Source organism: Venturia canescens, chromosome 5 (genome assembly GCF_019457755.1).
Source record: "Venturia canescens isolate UGA chromosome 5, ASM1945775v1, whole genome shotgun sequence".
NCBI lineage: Eukaryota > Metazoa > Arthropoda > Insecta > Hymenoptera > Ichneumonidae > Venturia > Venturia canescens.
In genome coordinates, this window is record NC_057425.1 from 21,235,030 (window position 1) to 21,255,802 (window position 20,773).

Sequence of the window (20,773 nt, forward strand, 5' to 3'; positions counted from 1 at the left end):
GTCGTTTTTGTAGTCGTTTAGATCGTAATCCCGGTCGTACATCCCACTAAAAGATTTTTTCTTTTACTATGCTGACTTTGCTTTCAATATTTGGTTTCGAAAACACAGTTGAGAAGTTTTTGAAAACAGTTGGAAACGCGATGATTCCTTTAAAGAGTCTCCGCAAGCGAACTCTCTTTCATAGATGTATTTATTTCGACTCTTTACATGACTTTTTACATATCGAGGTTTTGTGGCCGTAGATTTTTTTTTAAGGATGACGTGCATGATAATCGCTTTCATTCGTGAATTTGCTAAAACAGACTCATACACGTGGCATACTTACGGAGTCACTTCATATGTTGTAGGTATGGAAGAAAAATACCGTTATTGGTTTCGGTGGTTTTCCAATTGTTATCTGGTATTGGTTGTGCAACTGTCCCGTGGTATATCGCTTTACTTAGCTTCAAATTACTCGGCGCAGTCGCTACAGGGGGTACTATGGTCACAAGCTATGTGATTTGTAAGATATATGATATGATGAATGATTTTATTAATAATGGAATAGTCATGGTGCAAAAAATAATAATTTCCCAATGGTCCATCAAAATTCAGGTATGGAAATAGTTGGACCTCAATGGCGAGCAGCAATTACAGTCCTTTATCAAATTCCTTACTGTTTGGGACACATGTCTTTGGCTGGATTGGCTTATTGGTTTCGGCATTGGCAGCATCTCCAGTTAGCAATCACTTTACCATCAATTATCCTTCTGAGCTACTGGTGGATCGTGCCGGAATCACCAAGATGGTTACTCGTAGTTGGTAAACAAAAAAGAGCATGTCATATACTCGAGAAAGCAGCTAAATGGAATAAAATCGAGGGTCAAGACATACCAACTATGGTCAGAAAGCATTATCTTTATCAGGTACAAGTTCTTGTATAAAATTAGTTATGAATAAAATAGGACAATCGTCGATACACTGTATTAATTAACCCTCAAATTTTGGGGGGGGGGGGGTGGAAAAAATAAATTCGAAAAGTTAGCGAATCATAATAATCATTAAGAGCTATATGAATGGTGATCCATTTTAAAATAAGCCTAGCTTGAGCCTTACTACAATCTTACACAAACATAATGTCTCTCGAGTATTTTCATTTACTATTTCCTTTGATATATTAATAAAATTCACCAAATCTGCAATGTTAATCGGGTTTTCTTAAAATTTATAACGAAAAAAAATTTTCTTCTTGCAGAATTCAAGACGCACCGCTCTGGATCATGAAGCATCACTTTTTGATCTATTCAGAACACCGAACATGAGAAGGAAATCATTGTGCATATTTTTCAATTGGATAGTGTGCGGTATGGGGTTATTTGGAATGACCCAATATATAGGTCAAGTTAAAGGAGATATATTCCTGAACTTCGCCGTCTCTGGTATGATACAGATACCGGGTAACTTTTTAGCATGGTGGACTATGAATTCTTTGGGCAGGAAAGTCACTCTCGTATCGAGTAACAGCATCGCTGGGATTGCCGCGCTTCTGCTCCTCGTTGTGCCCGAAAGTATGTTGAAGCAAATATAATGACAAAAAAAATCACGATATAACAATTTCAATAGTAAAAAAAAATTTTTTGTATCATATGTTCTCTATTATTATGTTCACAGCAACTGCATGGCTCAAATTAATTCTCGCGTGTTTTGGCATCGTTGGAATGTCCGTGTCTTTCACAACGGCTTATTTATTTTCTGGCGAGTTGTTTCCAACAGTGGTGAGAAATATTGGCGTCGGCACAAGTAGTATGTGTGCCAGAATAGGGTCGATGATATCTCCTTTCGTCGTGTCATTAGTAAGCAATCAATAAACCTAATGACTTTATGAATACATATGTTACAGCAATAGAAACTCAAATTAGATCAAAATAGATTACTATATAAAGCAATCGATGAGACTAAAATAGCAATTCAATCATGCAAACAAAGCGCTCAATAATAAAAACAATCTAGAGTCGCGGCAGTGACTCTGAGACAAGTAGGTACATTTATGTCATGACGAGTTGCTGCCAGAAACTATTTACCGGTGACATATTGACACCCTGCCCTTTACCGGAACGATAAAGTTTCCAATTGTTTTCGAAAATTTTCAAAAGTTTTTTTTTAATAATTAATGAATAATAGAATAATAGAAGTATTTCATAGAATATTCTAAGTTGAAATATTTTTTATTTTTTTTTTTTTTATAATTAAAATGATAATAACGCCTGTGGAAGATAGTATTTTCCATATATACTAGGGTACTTCGTTTTGAGCGAATAATTTTTTCCCACTCCCGTAGCAAAATATCATTCTTTACTCTGGAAAAAAATCCTGTCCAAACGGAGCTCTTAATTTAAATTCTAAGTACTTTTTTTCAATTTTAAAGATTTCCCATTAAAAATACACGTAATATTCGATTTTTTTTCTTCAATTTTTATAATTCTACGGCATTTGATGGTATCATCGCACCCACAAATAGGTTTTCTTCAGAATTGAACGCTTTTCAAAAGTCCTCATAGCAGCAAAACCGTAATCACACTGGTGAGCTATTGCGGGTCGCTAAACCTGATTTTTTTATGACATTATCATGATATTAGCCATTATCTCGTTAACAACGAGAGCTACAGAAAAAATGTGGATAATGAATTTTAGGAAATTTAATTTTCTACAAAAAAGGTTCCTAAATGTAAGCAATACAATTTATAGTTTAAGAGATATTCAACATTTAGGAAAATAATTTTCTAAAAAACGATAAAATTGCTACTTTTGTCTCTTAAATCACAAAAACACTCGAAAAAATTATTTTTGTTTTAATAAATATTATTTTTATAATTGTTGGAAAACGTAATATGATATTAATCACATTGATTGATATAAATAATTGAATTTTGGTATAGTTTTGATTAAAATGGAATCAATAAATCATCCATAGAGATTGTCAAATTAGTTTATTTTTATTGTTATATTACTGACAGTAATATCATTAATAACAGTTATAACAATTATTATTATAATGGAATTTTTTTTCAATATTCTCATACATGCGTAATCAGTTTTTCGGAAAGTGAAGATGTATTGAAATGATTAAATGATCTTTCATATAAAAAGCTTGGTGAAAAATAAGTAATTGTTAAGGACGTTGTATGCAAAACACCCTTTTCGACAGATTTTGTTAAAATTTTGCTCGGGTCTTGTTTATAATATTTCTTAATTTCTTGCAAAATTTTAATGCGATCGACCACGTCGTTTCAGAATAAATCGAATCTGAAAATCCGAAAATTAACACAGGGCTTATGGGAAAATCCGCAAAATACCTGACAAAATTCACGTTTGCATATGTCATTGGAAAACGCATCGACAGAAATGCTTGAAAAATTAGCATCACTTTATTCGAAAAATTTTGAATCCATTAGAATTTTGTAATATTTTTTCACCACGTCGTTATATCAAAATTAATTCTGAAAATAGGTAAAGTTCGTAAAGATCGCACGAGGAGAATAATTCCGAGCAGTCAGCTGTACCAAACTGGCAACGCCGTCTGAGTTTTCTGTTGTGCAACACAACCTTATTCTCCCGTCTCACAACATTCGGAAGTCCAAATTTGAATCTTTAAAATTATGAATGATAATAATTATAAGCATTATATTTATTGGATAATGATTATTTCGACTATTCAATTTTTTTTGTAGAAATAATAATTAATATTTGAATTTTCAATTCTTTTATGACTATCATAACTGAATGTCATTACAATAATGCTTATGAAAAAAGGTTGGGATAAAAAATGTTGCCAAAATAATTATATTTAATCATGTTTTTAATCTCTATGATGACTTTTTATTAACGTACATCATTACCCCTAGGGAAAAGAAGGTTGGGAGAAGTACATTGATGGTCTTTGTTTCTGGATGACATAGAAAAAAGATTCAGAACCAGGAAAAAAATTCTATAGAAATAATAAACGAAAATTGAAAAGTTCAAAAAAATTCAACAAAAATAAAAAACAATCGAAAAAAATTCTGTAAAGAAAAATAAAAAATTTTCAAAAAAAATCATAAATATTGAACAAATTGAAAAATGTACTATCCAAGTTACATGCAGTATAAAAATGTATGATATCAATTGGAGGCCAAGTTTTTATTGATAATTTGGAATATTTATCGAACAAATCGGAAACTTTAATTGAAATTCATGATAATTATTTTCAAGAAAAAAGTTAATGAAAAAAAAGTCATAACGGAAGTTACGTGCAGTACTAAAATGTATTATATCAATTCGAGGTCAAGTATTTATCAGTTATTCGAAATATAATCTCCGGCGACAAATGAGCGTTGAGAATCCTTGTCGGGCTCACAACGTTTTATCAAAATTACTAAAAGATTAATGGAAATAAAATCATTAAAAATTCACATGAAAGTCATTCGTTACTTCAACAAGGTACACACTTTAAAGAATCGATTCCCCTCCGACTTTCAGGATCCCCTGGTATTATTCACAACATTCAATTTCGATTCGATCGGTACAAATTATGTTCAAATACGTCTTAAACGTACTTGTCCGGCCCATCACTTTTTATTCAAATTGCTCATTCGAAAACAAATCAGGGCTGTTCTATAATGACAAATATAATAAAATGGATAGAAATAAAAATAATATCTCCAAGTAATTTGAACTTGATTGTTCGCAAGTTCGTATAGCAATAACCACTTCTCATTTTCTTCAGTGAACACATACCATTCGGTAAGAACCAATGAAAATGAGAAATAATTAGGCGCATTACTAGAAATTTTCAAACCTACTCAGCCATGCAATGTTTTTTTTACTATAGTCACGTACACATTTTGATAAATATCACTAGTCGAGTACGACACGTGGATTCCTGGAATTTGAAGAAAAATGATTTTGTTGTGAATTATGACTCCATATAATATAAATAGATTATTCAACTTCATCTTTCATTTTCGTTTCATTTTGACAAGAGCGATTCGAAGGAAAATTATTTTCTCGGGAATTACTGTTCCTTAATATTAACACATGCATTAACTTCGTTTTTGATTTGTTTTCGAATGAGCAATTTGAATAAAAAGTGTTGGGCCGGACAAGTACGTTTAAGACGTGTTTGAACATAATTTGTACCGATCCAATCGAAGTTGAATGTTGTGAATAATACCAGGGGATCCTGAAAGTCGGAGGGGAATCGATTCTTTAAAATGTGTACCTTGTTGAAGTAACGAATGACTTTCATGTGAATTTTTAATGATTTTATTTCCATTAATTTTTTAGTAATTTTGATAAAACGTTGTGAGCCCGACAAGGATTCTCAACGCTCATTTGTCGCCGGAGATTATACCTAGGGAAAAAAAAGGTTGTGACAAGTACATTGATGGTCCCTCGTTTGCTGATAGATCCACCCATAAAAAAAACTTTAAAAAAAATTTTTTTTTAATTCTAAAAAAAATTATTTCATAAAAAAAAATACAGAACAATTCGAAAAAAATTTTACAAATCTTGAAAAAACGTTATATTAAAAAAAAACTAATCTGCATCTATTTTTTAAAGTGTCAAAAGAATCAAATAACAAGTAAAAAATAATAAACCGAAAAATCGCCCTTGAAATCATTTTGGAAACCGATGCCTCATTCTTCTTATTTGATTCGAACAGCTAAATCAACTGAAAAAAACTGCATCTAATTTACGTGCGGCATTAAAATTTATTATATTAATTCGAGGCCAAGTATTTTCTAATGAATTGAAAAAAGTTACCATTTGAATTACGTGCAGCATTAAAATTTATGATATCAATCGATGGACAAGTATTTTATTAGTAACTCCAAATTTTGACATTATTAAATTCTTCTAAGAAGCTTTTAAATCCAAAAAAATCACATGAAAGCTAGTCATTTCTTACTCTATGGTGGCAGAGACTTATAAGAAAATCGACTCTTCTCAGACTTTCAGGATCCTCTGGTATTATTCACAAAATTCGACGTCGATTGTATCGATACAAATTATGTTTATTTTGAAAGCTTGAACACATACATTATGTACAATTTTTTTCATTTATCGATGCACAATAATATCCCTTCTATATTGCGGAATAATTTGTTTCCGTTTTTTATTAAATTAGTGCAATTAAGTAAAAATTACTTGAAGATAATTCTCTTAATTCCCTCTGCATGAATACTTGTGATCCATCAGTTCTAGACAAGCCCTGACTTTTATTTGGATAAACAATTTAAACGGAAAGTAATGGGCCGGACAAGTACTTTTAACACATATTTAAACATAATTTGTATCGATCCAATCGACGTCGAAATTTGTGAATAATACCAGAGGATCCTGAAAGTCTGAGAAGAGTCGATTTTCTTATAAGTCTCTGCCACCATAGAGTAAGAAATGACTAGCTTTCATGTGATTTTTTTGGATTTAAAAGCTTCTTAGAAGAATTTAATAATGTCAAAATTTGGAGTTACTAATAAAATACTTGTCCATCGATTGATATCATAAATTTTAATGCTGCACGTAATTCAAATGGTAACTTTTTTCAATTCATTAGAAAATACTTGGCCTCGAATTAATATAATAAATTTTAATGCCGCACGTAAATTAGATGCAGTTTTTTTCAGTTGATTTAGCTGTTCGAATCAAATAAGAAGAATGAGGCATCGGTTTCCAAAATGATTTCAAGGGCGATTTTTCGGTTTATTATTTTTTACTTGTTATTTGATTCTTTTGACACTTTAAAAAATAGATGCAGATTAGTTCTTTTTTAATATAACGTTTTTTCAAGATTTGTAAAATTTTTTTCGAATTGTTCTGTATTTTTTTTTATGAAATAATGTTTTTTACAATTAAAAAAAAAATTTTTTTAAAGTTTTTTTTATGGGTGGAATTATCAGCAAACGAGGGACCATCAATGTACTTGTCCCAACCTTTTTTTTCCCTAGGTATAATCTCCGGCGACAAATAAGCGTTGAGAATCCTTGTCGGGCTCACAACGTTTTATCAAAATTACTAAAAAATTAATGGAAATAAAATCATTAAAAATTCACATGAAAGTCATTCGTTACTTCAACAAGGTACACACTTTAAAGAATCGATTCCCCTCCGACTTTCAGGATCCCCTGGTATTATTCACAACATTCAACTTCGATTGGATCGATACAAATTATGTTTATTTTGAAAGCTTGAACACATACATTATGTACAATTTTTTTCATTTATCGATGCACAATAATATCCCTTCTATATTGCGGAATAATTTGTTTCCGTTTTTTATTAAATTAGTGCAATTAAGTAAAAATTACTTGAAGATAATTCTCTCAATTCCCTCTGCATTACTTGTGATCCATCAGTTCTAGACAAGCCCTGACTTTTATTTGGATAAACAATTTAAACGGAAAGTGATGGGCCGGACAAGTACTTTTAACACATATTTAAACATAATTTGTATCGATCCAATCGACGTCGAAATTTGTGAATAATACCAGAGGATCCTGAAAGTCTGAGAAGAGTCGATTTTCTTATAAGTCTCTGCCACCATAGAGTAAGATATGACTAGCTTTCATGTGATTTTTTTGGATTTAAAAGCTTCTTAGAAGAATTTAATAATGTCAAAATTTGGAGTTACTAATAAAATACTTGTCCATCGATTGATATCATAAATTTTAATGCTGCACGTAATTCAAATGGTAACTTTTTTCAATTCATTAGAAAATACTTGGCCTCGAATTAATATAATAAATTTTAATGCCGCACGTAAATTAGATGCAGTTTTTTTCAGTTGATTTAGCTGTTCGAATCAAATAAGAAGAATGAGGCATCGGTTTCCAAAATGATTTCAAGGGCGATTTTTCGGTTTATTATTTTTTACTTGTTATTTGATTCTTTTGACACTTTAAAAAATAGATGCAGATTAGTTCTTTTTTAATATAACGTTTTTTCAAGATTTGTAAAATTTTTTTCGAATTGTTCTGTATTTTTTTTTTATGAAATAATGTTTTTTACAATTAAAAAAAAATTTTTTTTAAAGTTTTTTTTATGGGTGGAATTATCAGCAAACGAGGGACCATCAATGTACTTGTCCCAACCTTTTTTTTCCCTAGGTATAATCTCCGGCGACAAATGAGCGTTGAGAATCCTTGTCGGGCTCACAACGTTTTATCAAAATTACTAAAAAATTAATGGAAATAAAATCATTAAAAATTCACATGAAAGTCATTCGTTACTTCAACAAGGTACACACTTCAAAGAATCGATTCCCCTCCGACTTTCAGGATCCCCTGGTATTATTCACAACATTCAACTTCGATTGGATCGGTACAAATTATGTTCAAATACGTCTTAAACGTACTTGTCCGGCCCAACACTTTTTATTCAAATTGCTCATTCGAAAACAAATCAAAAACGAAGTTAATGCATGTGTTAATATTAAGGAACAGTAATTCCCGAGAAAATAATTTTCCTTCGAATCGCTCTTGTCAAAATGAAACGAAAATGAAAGATGAAGTTGAATAATCTATTTATATTATATGGAGTCATAATTCACAACAAAATCATTTTTCTACAAATTCCAGGAATCCACGTGTCGTACTCGACTAGTGATATTTATCAAAATGTGTACGTGACTATAGAAAAAAAAACATTGCATGGCTGAGTAGGTTCGAAAATTTCTAGTAATGGGCCTGATTATTTCTCATTTTCATTGGTTCTAACCGAATGGTATGTGTTCACTGAAGAAAATGAGAAGTGGATATTGCTATACGAACTTGCGAACAATCAAGTTCAAATTACTTGGAGATATTATTTTTATTTTTATCCATTTTATTATATTTGTCATTATAGAACAGCCCTGATTTGTTTTCGAATGAGCAATTTGAATAAAAAGTGATGGGCCGGACAAGTACGTTTAAGACGTATTTGAACATAATTTGTACCGATCGAATCGAAATTGAATGTTGTGAATAATACCAGGGGATCCTGAAAGTCGGAGGGGAATCGATTCTTTAAAGTGTGTACCTTGTTGAAGTAACGAATGACTTTCATGTGAATTTTTAATGATTTTATTTCCATTAATCTTTTAGTAATTTTGATAAAACGTTGTGAGCCCGACAAGGATTCTCAACGCTCATTTGTCGCCGGAGATTATATTTCGAATAACTGATAAATACTTGACCTCGAATTGATATAATACATTTTAGTACTGCACGTAACTTCCGTTATGACTTTTTTTTCATTAACTTTTTTCGTGAAAATAATTATCATGAATTTCATTAAAGTTTCCAATTTGTTGGATAAATATTCCAAATTATCAATAAAAACTTGGCCTCCAATTGATATCATACATTTTTATACTACATGTAACTTGGATAGTACATTTTTCAATGTCTTCAATATTTATGAATTTTTTTGAAACTTTTTTATTTTTCTTTACAGAATTTTTTCGATTGTTTTTTATTTTTGTTGAATTTTTTTGAACTTTTCAATTTTTCGTTTATTATTCTTATAGAATTTTTTTCCTGGTTCTAAATCTTTTTTCTATGTCATCCAGAAACAAGAGACCATCAATGTACTTGTCCCAACCTTTTTTTCTCTAGGGGAAGTTTATGGTTTGATATCACGCCTTTTTTCTCAAAAGTTCCTCATTTATGTTATGACGGTTATAGGATTTTAGTATAAATTTCTATGAATTATTTGCTTAGTACATTTTTATAGATTCCATTCTCATACGAACATTTTTTATGGGATAATCTTTTTCATGAAATTATCAGCAAATAAGGGACCATTAATGCACTGTACCCAATCTTATTTTTCCTAGGTATGATGTTCGGATTATAAAGTTGGTTTCCACCATAAAAGACCAATTTTTCGTAAAAATTGTAGTGAAAATATTTCGTCACAAGTCTGCTCTTGAACTTTGGCGATTTTTTCCTTATACTCTAATATGTTATGCCTATTAGGAAATCAACAGCATGGAGGAATCCGAGATGAGGCCCGCGAAATGAATTTCGGTTTATAATGTTTGTTTCCACGTAAAAGACCAATTTTTCTTCAAAATTGTACTGAAAATATTTCGGCACTGGTTTGGTCTTGGACTTTGGTGATTTTTCTCCTTGTCTTCTAATATGTTTCGTCTATTTGGAACCCAAGAGCATGGGGAAAAGTGTGTTGCGGGCCGAGATATGATTTTCGGCCTATAATGTTGGTTTCCACGAAAAACAACAAATTTCTCGTCAACATTGTACAGAAAATATTCCGTCACAGGTCTGTCCATGGAGTTGGGCTATTTTTTTTCTTCTACTCTAATTTGCTATGCTTATTGGGAACCCAAGAGAATAGTAGAAAACGGGTTGGGGGCCGAGATATGATTTTCGGCTTATAACGTTGGTTTCCACGAAAAAGGACCTATTTTTCGTCAAAATTGTACTGGAAATATTTTGGCACTGGTTTCTTCTTCCACGTTGGTGATTTTCCCCCTTATCTTCTAATATGTTTTGTGTAATAGGAACCCAAGAGAGTGAAAAAATGCGTCTCGTGGGCTGTAATATGATTTTCGGCTTATAACGTTGGTTTCCGCGACAAAAGATCTATTTTTCGTCAGAATTGTACTGAAAATATTTCGTCACCTGTCTGTCCTTGGCCTTTGGCGACTTTTTCCAAGTCTTCATACCAAGAAAGAACTGATGTAAAAATTTCCTTCATAGAACAGATTTTATTTATCCCTTTTCTTCAAAATTCAAATGAAAGATAGATCAAATTCAAGACACGAAAAATCCAACAGATTTGCCCACTTTAAATGTCGCTTTTGCATTCTCATCTAGAGATTTCATTTCATCCAAAACGTGCCCTCAATGAAATATATTTCCAAAGTTTGTAAGTGGCCGCTGAGGTCTAATTATCCACAGTTTGATAGTTGCTGAAAAAAAGTACCCGAAAACTTCTAACATTTATTATGCCAGAACTCAAAGCAGCAAAAAAACTAAGCGAACTTAATTCAACGGAGCAACAGAATTCAAAGACGTTTAAAGTACCTGCATTGGTTTTGGAGGAAAACCATTTCAGGACAATTCAGAAATGAATTTAGAAATTCAAAAACTCAGAATAGAGTAGAAAAAGGAAAATTGGGGTATTTAGGAAAGCGGCAGACTTTTGTGATGAATTTTCTAGATTACATGATACGGTTGGAGTAAATGATTTGAATGATTGGCACACATGCTGCAACACAGAAATATCAAAGTTTGGAAGTATTCGCTGTATATCAGTCATATAAACTTCAATACTATTTGAAAAGGAACACTTAAAAACTTGCCGAACCAAGTTCCATTACATATTACCATAATCAAAGATAAGGGGTGATCCGTCGCATATATATTTATCCACAGAAATTTCAGAGTTCGCAGGTATCTGCTGCGGTTCAATGTATCTGCGCAATGAGCTTCGAAGACAGCACTTTGAAATCTATCCATAAATGAGCAACTGAAGACTTTTATAATCAATTTTTTACTTCATAATATAGATGTTACAGTTAGAGTCAAAATGTAAAATGAATGGCACAGTATTTAAATTGTATAGTTTGCAGATTTTTGCAGTATTTTAATGATCCGAATCTACAGCATTATAATGAAAAGTTATCAAAAGTCATGATGTTACATTAAAATGACATAGCGCACATTGCATTCAGCAATTCTGTAAGTTTCTGGGGATGTTGGTAGGCATCATATTTGATCGCATCCAAAACTGAGCAACAGTAGACTTATCGGAATGAATTTTTTTTATAATAATTCCATACCATCCATAAAAAAAACTTGAAAAAATTTTTTTTTTTTAATTGTAAAAAAAATTATTTTACAAAAAAAATACAGAACAATTCGAAAAAAATTTTTCAAATCTTGAAAAAACATTATCTTTAAAAATAACTAATCTATATCTATTATTTAAAGTGTCAAAAGAATCAAATAACAAGTAAAAAATAAAAAACCGAAAAATCATGCTTGAAATCTATTTGGAAACCGATGCCTCATTCTTCTTATTTGATTCGAACAGCTGAATCAATTGAAAAAAATTCCATCTAATTTACGTGCAGCATTAAAATTTATGATATCAATCGGTGGACAAGTATTTTATTAGTAACTCCAAATTTTGACATTATTAAATTGTTCTAAGAAGCTTTTAAATCGAAAAAAATGACATGAAAGCTAGTCATTTGTTACTCTATGGTGGCAGAGACTTATAAGAAAATCGATTCTTCTCAGACTTTCAGGATCCTCTGGTATTATTCACAGAATTCGACGTCGATTGGATCGATACAAATTATGTTTAAATATGTGTTAAAAGTACTTGTCCGGCACATCACTATTCATTCAATAAAAAATCAATCATAAAAAAACGAAATTGTACAGCATAATCTGGTTAAAAATTTGTTGAAGTGCGATTCATTATTAATTTAATGTTCTTAATAATAATATAAGTTAGTTCTTATTCCGAATGGAATTCGTTCTCTGGAAGAATAAATGGGATGTAAAAATTGCCGTTATTGAATATAAACTGGAGAGTTATTTTGGAAGCTAAAACATATGTATTATGTACAATTTTTTTCATTTATCAATGCACAATAATATCCCTTGTATATTGCGAAACAATTTGTTTCCGTTTTTTATTAAATTAGTGCAATTAAGCAACAATTACTTGAAGATAATTCTCTCAATTCCCTCTGTATGAATACTTGTGACTCATCAGTTCTAGACAAGCACTAATTTTTATTTGTATAAACAATTTAAACGGAAAGTGATGGGCCGGACAAGTACTTTTAACACATATTTAAACATAATTTGTATCGATCCAATCGACGTCGAATTCTGTGAATAATACCAGAGGATCCTGAAAGTCTGAGAAGAATCGATTTTCTTATAAGTCTCTGCCACCATAGAGTAACAAATGACTAGCTTTCATGTCATTTTTTTCGATTTAAAAGCTTCTTAGAACAATTTAATAATGTCAAAATTTGGAGTTACTAATAAAATACTTGTCCACCGATTGATATCATAAATTTTAATGCTGCACGTAAATTAGATGGAATTTTTTTCAATTGATTTAGCTGTTCGAATCAAATAAGAAGAATGAGGCATCAGTTTCCAAAATGATTTCAAGCGCGATTTTTCGGTTTTTTATTTTTTACTTGTTATTTGATTCTTTTGACACTTTAAAAAATAGATACAGATTAGTTTTTTTTACAGATAATGTTTTTTCAAGATTTGTGAAAATTTTTTCGAATTGTTCTGTATTTTTTTATAACATAATTTTTTTGACAATTTAAAAAGAAAATTTTTTTAAAGTTTTTTTTAAGGATGGAATTATCAGCAAACGAGGGACCATCAATGTACTTGTCCCAACCTTTTTTTTCCTAGGGGAAGTTTATGGTTTGATATCACGTCTTTTTCTGAAAAGTTCCTTATTTATGTTCAGTTGACTATAGGATTTTAGTTTAAATTTCTATGAATTATTTATGATTTTCGTCTTATAACGTTGGTTTTTACGAAAAAAGACCTATTTTTCGTCAAAATTGTACTGGACATATTTCGTCACAGGTCTGTCCTCGGACTTTGGCGATTTTTTCCCTTGTACTCTAATATGTTTTGTCAATTAGGAACCCAAGAGCACGGCCGCAAGCGGGTTGGAGGCCGGGATATGAATTTCGGCTCATAGCGTAGGTTTCCACGAAAAAAGACCTATTTTTCATAAAAATTGAACTGGACATATTTCGTCACAGGTTTGTTCTTGGACTTTGGCGATTTTTTCCCTTGTACCCTAATATGTTTTGTCAATTAGGAACCAAAGAGCACGATGGAAAGCGGGTTGGAGGCCGAGATATAATTTTCGGCTTATAACGTTGGTTTCTACGAAAAAAGACCTATTTTTCATCCAAATTGTACTGAAAATATTTCGTCACAGGTCTCTCCTTGGACTTTGGCGATTTTTTTCCTTGTACTCTAATATATTTTGTCAATTAGGAACCAAAGAGCACGGTGAAAAGCAGGTTGTAGGTCGTGATATGATTTTCGGCTTATAACGTTGGTTTCCACGAAAAAAGACCTAAATTTCGTCAAAATTGTAATGGAAATATTTCGATAGAGGTTTGTTCTTGGACTTTGGTGATTTTTCTCCTTGTCTTCTAATATGTTTTGTCCATTGGAAACTCAAGAGCATGTAGCAATGCTTGTTGCGGGCTGAGATATGATTTCCGGCTTATAATGTTAGAGAAAAGAAAGGAAAAGAGGAAAGATAGATCAAATTCAAGACACAACGAATCCAACAGAATTGGCCATTTTTAAATGTCGTTTTTGCATCCTGAATCTAGACATTTTCGTGTCATCCAAAACATGCCCCCGATGAAATGGAAAACAATTTCATTTCAGGATAATTTAGAAATAAATTAGGAAATTCAGAAATTTAGCATAGAATTTAGAAAAAGGAAAATTAAGATAATTAGTAAAGCTGAAAACTTTTGTGATGAATTTTTGAAATTACATGTTACGGTTGGAGTAAAAAAGTTAAATAATTGGCACACATGCTGCGACACAAAAATATCAAAGTTTGAAGGTATCGCTCCATACCGCAGTAATACAAACTTTAATACTATTTGAAAAGAAATACTTTAAAACTTGCTGAACAAAGTTCCATTACATATTACCATAATCAAAGATAGGGGGTGATACTTAGCACATATACTTATCCACAGAAATTTCCAAGTTCACAGGTATCTGCTGCGATTCAATGTATCTGCGCAATGAGTTTGGAAGACAGCAATTACAAATCCATCCATAAATGAGCAACTGAAGACTTTTGTAATGAATTTTTCACTTCATATTTATGTTACGGTGCGAGTCAAAAAATAAAATGAATGGCACAGTATATAAATTTTATAGTTTGCAGATTTTTGTGGTATTTCAATGATCCAAATCTATAGTATTAGAGTGAAAAGTTGTTAGAAGTCATGATGTTACATTAAAATGACATAGCGCACATAACATTCAGAAATTCTGTAGGTTTCCATGATGTTGGCAGGTATTATACTTAATCGCATCGAAAACTGAGCAACTGTACACTTATCGTAATGAATGTTTTCACCAATAATTCCACATTTGCAGTTTGCAGAATAGGAATACTCAACATACACGTCATTTCATAAGTATTGTTGTCAAAATTTGTGTTTGCCTACCGCATTGCCAAGAATCAACTTTTCATATTATCAGCAAAAAAAGCATCCAAAGACTTTTTGGAACAAGTTTCAAAATTTATTACTCGACAGACCAGGTGGAAAAAGAATAACTACACTTACATCAAGACCAGAAACTGTTTTGAGAATCTGTTGTACAAAATGTGCGATTGATGATCATAATTGGAAACCTCTTGAATCACGTTACCACAATCAGCATGAAGAAATAGTAGAAAATCATAGGACACATATTAGGCAACCAATTAATAATATGTATCGATCCGCTGCAAACCGATGGAGTCAAAACAAGGATCGGAAAGAGCAGAGCCAAACTCAATAGGAAACAAAATATGGGAATATTCAAAAATAATGTTGACACAAGAAATAAATTAGAAAACATTTATTCGATTGAAGTTTTTCACATTATACACTAACAGTTCCATGTGTTCTTGATTTATTAATTATCAACCATAATATTTCATATCGCAAAAAGAAAATTTGACGTTTTAGGTTGACGAACATTTTTCCTTACAACTTCCAGACCTATTTTTGATAAACTGATTTGCCTTATTTATATTATTCCTTAACTATGCGAACGTTTGTTACATTTGTTCCGCACTTCATAACATCAAACCCCGGCCGGTTCGTTATTACCACACAGCTATCAAAGGGCACTCGTATATATAACCTACATTATTACACATGATATATAATCACGCAACTGATGATATATTTACACTGCACAATATTCCGTTCACTCTGGTTTAATTGAAAGATTATCTCAGTTGACACTTATTTCCAATCGAACGAAATAATGAAATCTTGAAAAGTTTCGTTGACATATGCATCGCGCTTTTTTTTATATTTTTTACTTTCACACACAGATCACAGTCTACATTTACGCGGCCGCTTTTATACCGGTTTAGAATTCCACAAGTTTTAACAAAATAAATATCAATATGCACTTCGTTAGATGACGTGAAAATTATTTTTATTTTCCCGCACGCATAACCCCAAATGTCAACATGACGTGAAACTTCAGCTGGTGACTTTCGAGTACTTTCGAGCTCTCGAGCTCTTTAGCTTTCCGCCAAACTTCCTTGCTCTTCTTCTTGAATGTCATTGGCCCAAAAATTCTCTCACTCTTCATTAGTTGAAACAAAATTTCTCTCACCAAGGATTGGTGATCATGGGAGCCAAGAGGCCTATGTTTGTAGCGGTTGGAGTACACGTATACAGATACGTAAAACCCTGAATGTGTTAGTAACTTTTGCATAATCTTAAGCTCGTGCAAAGTTTTTTCTCAGAAATTACGACACCGAGCATGCTGATTTTGGACTCATTCGACAGAGAACTTCTTAATTAGCTAAAAATTCAATTTTCAAAGCCGTACATAACTCATGAGCTTTGCAATTAAAGAAAATCACATGCCAATTTTACCCCCACCACCGCGAATCGTTTTATTCAGAGAAAATATAGTCTCGGCGAGAGCCTCAGGCCAGCAGACGACAGGGCTGTCAATGTACTTGTCCCGAGACTCTACCGAGTCTCTTGATATACAGACACATAAATTTTTGAATGTGTTGGTAACTTTTGCATAATTTTGAGCCCGTGCAAAGTTTTTTCTCAGCAATTACGCCACCAATAATGCTGATTTTGTGCTCATTCGATAGAGAATTTCTCAATTAGCTGAAAGTTCAATTTTCAAAGTCGTACATAACTCATAGGCTTCGCAATTAAAGAAAATCACATGCCAATTTTACCCCCACCACCGCGAATCGTTTTATTCAGAAAAAGTATAGTCTCGGCGAGAGCCTCGGGCCAGCAGACGACAGGGCTGTCAATGTACTTGTCCCGAGACTCTACCGAGTCTCTTGATTTGTAGTTTGCAAAGTGGAAATACTCAACATACATGTCATTCTATAAGTTTTGTTATCAAAATTTGTGTTTGCATACCGCGTTCCTAAGATATGACTTTTCATATCATTAGCAAAAAAAGCATCCAAAGGCTTTCTGGAAAAGTTTCCAAATTTATCACTCGACAGACCTAATGGGAAAAGAATAACTACACACTATACCAAGACCAGATTTTTTTTTGAAAATCTGATTTACAAAATGTGCAATTCAAGATCATGGTTAGAAACCTCTCGAATCATGTTACCACAATCATCATGAAGGAGTAGAAAATCATAGAACACATATTAGGGAACGAATTAATAATATGTATCGATCCGCTGCAAACTGATGGGGTGAAAACAAGGATCGGAGAGGGCAGAGCCAAACTGAATATCAAGCAAAATATGGGGATGTTTAAAAATAATGACGACACAAGAAATAAATTAGAAAACATTTATTCAATTAAAGTTTCTAATATCATTCTAACAGTTGCGTGTATTTTTGTTCTATTTATTCGTATATATAACCTATGTACACATGATATATAACCACGCTACTGACAATTTATTCGCACTGGACAATATTTCTCGTACTCTGGTTTAATTGAAGCATTATTTCAGTTAACACTTATTTCCAATCGAACGAAATAATGAAATCTTGAAAAGTTTCGTTGACATATATGCATCGCGCATTTTTTATATTCTTTTTCACACACACATCACAGCCTACATTTACGCGGCCGCTTTGATACCGGTTTAATATATCACAAATAACAAAATAAATAGTAATATGCACTTCGTTAGATGACGAAAATTATTTTTTTATTGATCCCGCACGCACTTCGTAATGTCGAAACTCTGTTCATACGATCAAAAACTGACACATGGTTTGTACATATATATATGTTGTAACGGTAGACCCGTTCCAAACACCCCCCGCCACCACCCCTCCCGCAACAGTGGCGCCATCTCCCAGGAAACCTGTAATGATCAAAGAAAATTTAGAAAATAAAGAAAAACTAAAAGAAATTTCGAGTACCGGGTCCATTAATTGGGTAACAGAGGGAATTTATTCTCGGAAACTAATAGAAAGTGGGAAACAAATAAGTAGAAGAAGGAAAAGAAACTCTTCCTTCTTCTGTCTCCGACAGGCCGTACCCTTTTTTGTCACAACCTTGTGAAATTGACTACCAAAAGGATCCCTACGCTAACCGCGATTCGGGAAGACCAATTGGTAAGATAACTTTTTGCAAAGTTAATGACGGAACTGGAGAGGCCCGAGAGCAGCAGAATCTATAGGGTGATGTGAGGGACGATAGACATTCAGACAAACTTACCAAGCGTTCCGCGGCAGAGAAACCAGAACAGTTGTAGAAATTTGTCATTCGACAAGATTGATCCTCGCCTCCAGCCTCCGAACAGCAGCTCCTCCGGGACAAACCTGCCAGGGGATTTCAGAACAATTGATACAATAAATTGGGGCAACGGAACAACCCATCGGGAAAGAAATAATAATCGGGAGTACCAACGGGGAAAGAGATTGCTATTGGGAGTAACGTGGGGTTAAGGGGGATAAGAAATCTAAGGCTGGATACCAAGCCCAGAAACCAACTTAAAAGAAAAGTCAGAATCAAGGGGAGGAAGAAAGGAAACAAGGATCAATCTTGAGAACGAGGAAATAGCGATAAGTGACTAAACAAAAGGAAGCGAATAAAAGGGAATAATTGTCCAAGAGAACGAAACAAGGAGATCGAAAAACAAACGATAAACAAAACCACAGACATAACCTCTCGTGACAAAACAATCACTGTCACGACACACAATAAATTAAACACAAAACACTTAGGTATATCGCTGCACTAAAGCCAGCACGCAATAATTGATACACTAAAAACACTGTGAAACTGCGCGGATGAAGTAGAACTTAAGAAACATTTCGATAGGCGAGCCGGGTGTCGAACAGCACGGGCACGGCCATTGTGGACAGGCTGTCGTCTTGCGATCAGGGCGCCAGAGTAGCGACACTACTGATATCGACCCGACCGAGATTTATCGATAGAAACAACACCAACGCCATCGGGCGGACATTACACGAAACCACACACGAATCACTCACATCCCGCTCGATTAAGAGTACAGAGGGAAATTTAAACCAACTCATTGTATACAACTAGCTTTAGGAATAAAAGTACTGTTATCATTTTATCAGCACCCAACGTCTACATTTCTTCACACCACTCTCGTGTCCTCGATCCTATGAATTATTGAAAAGAAGCAATTACGCTTCATTTGGCGCCCGAACAGGGACTCGAGGTGAGTGAAGAGAGACCGCGGTGCGATAAAGTAATAACACCAAAAGTGACAAAGAGAATTCAAGTTCAGAAAAGTCTCATACAATCTTCGGGATATTACAAAAACTATAGTGGGACAAATTAAAGATGGCGGAAAACGACCGAGAAACTATGAACTGGGAGTCAACTACGGCTGACCATTTGTTAGAGGCAGCTCGAGACAGACCTATACCCGATAGAATTTCAAATATCCCGGGGCCAAGAGAAACTGAAAACGAAAGAGAAATTAATGATACATTCGAAGTAGAAGAGGGGGATATAACGAATAAGTTACAATCAGAAATAGATGAGACTCTTAAAGTCATGATAAGAGAAATGAAAGACTTGAAAAATGAACAAAATATCGAAAGATTAAGAACAATAGAGAACGTGAAGGAATTGAATGAAAAATGCGCATTACGTTGTCTAAAAATACGGGAAGACACCCACAAAGAATTTATAGAGGAAATCGACAGGGTGGTGGCAGAAACTGATCGAAAAATTACCATAGCCCAAGATTTAATGCGAGAAACAGTCGACGCGGCGGATCGAGAGAGAAGAGCCGATTTTTAAGATCTAGAAAAGAAACTACAACGTGCGATGAACAGTATCACTCAATTCGGGGACGTATCAAAGACGACTTATAACCTGACAAAGAAAAATCAGGAAAGAATCGCTGCCTGTGAAGAGGAGCTGAGAAGCCGACTGTCACACACGATGAATATCACACAAGGAGGCATGAATATGAGCCAAATGTTCGTGGCCAAACAACGACCGCCAATATTCAACGGGGATGGAAAAGAACGACCGATGCGATACCTCAAGGAATTCCGACAATTCTGGCATATCACGGGGAATGCTGATCTACACTATTTAATCAGCCAATCACTCAAAGACGCCGCAAAGGATTGGTGGAGAGTCGTGGAGGATGAGGTGAACACCATCGAAGATTTCTCGAACAAATTTAAATCGAGATACTGGAGCCGTGAAATTCAAGATAAAATAAGTCGGAATCTTGAATTTGGAGCATACGAGATAGACGGACACAAATCCACGAGAGCAGAATATGCAACACGGATATTCGGCAACGCAAAGGATTTAAACAAAAATCTCACCAACGAAGAGATCATTCGGTATCTCGGAAATCATTTCAACGAGACCGTCCGTTCGGCCATTCAAATTGGAACGGTAAAAACAATTGAAGGGTTTCTCGACCTCCTAGAAAGTTTGGAGAGCGCTAGACCACTAAACATTCAAAGAGGAAAGGGAAACTTCGGAAATCCAGTTCAAACTCAAGGAAAATTCAACCAAGGACAGAA

General features: G+C 33.4%; 1 protein-coding gene across 3 annotated transcripts in view; it reads left to right on the plus strand.

The window, feature by feature from the left end:
- The window catches only part of LOC122411264 (organic cation transporter protein-like), a 522,699-nt gene that overhangs the window by 43,370 nt on the left and 458,556 nt on the right, over positions 1–20,773 (plus strand). For all 3 annotated transcript variants that reach the window (XM_043419956.1, XM_043419955.1, XM_043419954.1), the window contains exons 4-7: positions 348–502; positions 595–905; positions 1,235–1,547; positions 1,651–1,832. In XM_043419956.1, coding sequence (XP_043275891.1) covers positions 348–502; positions 595–905; positions 1,235–1,547; positions 1,651–1,832 — 961 coding nt within the window. The remainder of the gene's footprint in view (positions 1–347; positions 503–594; positions 906–1,234; positions 1,548–1,650; positions 1,833–20,773) is intronic.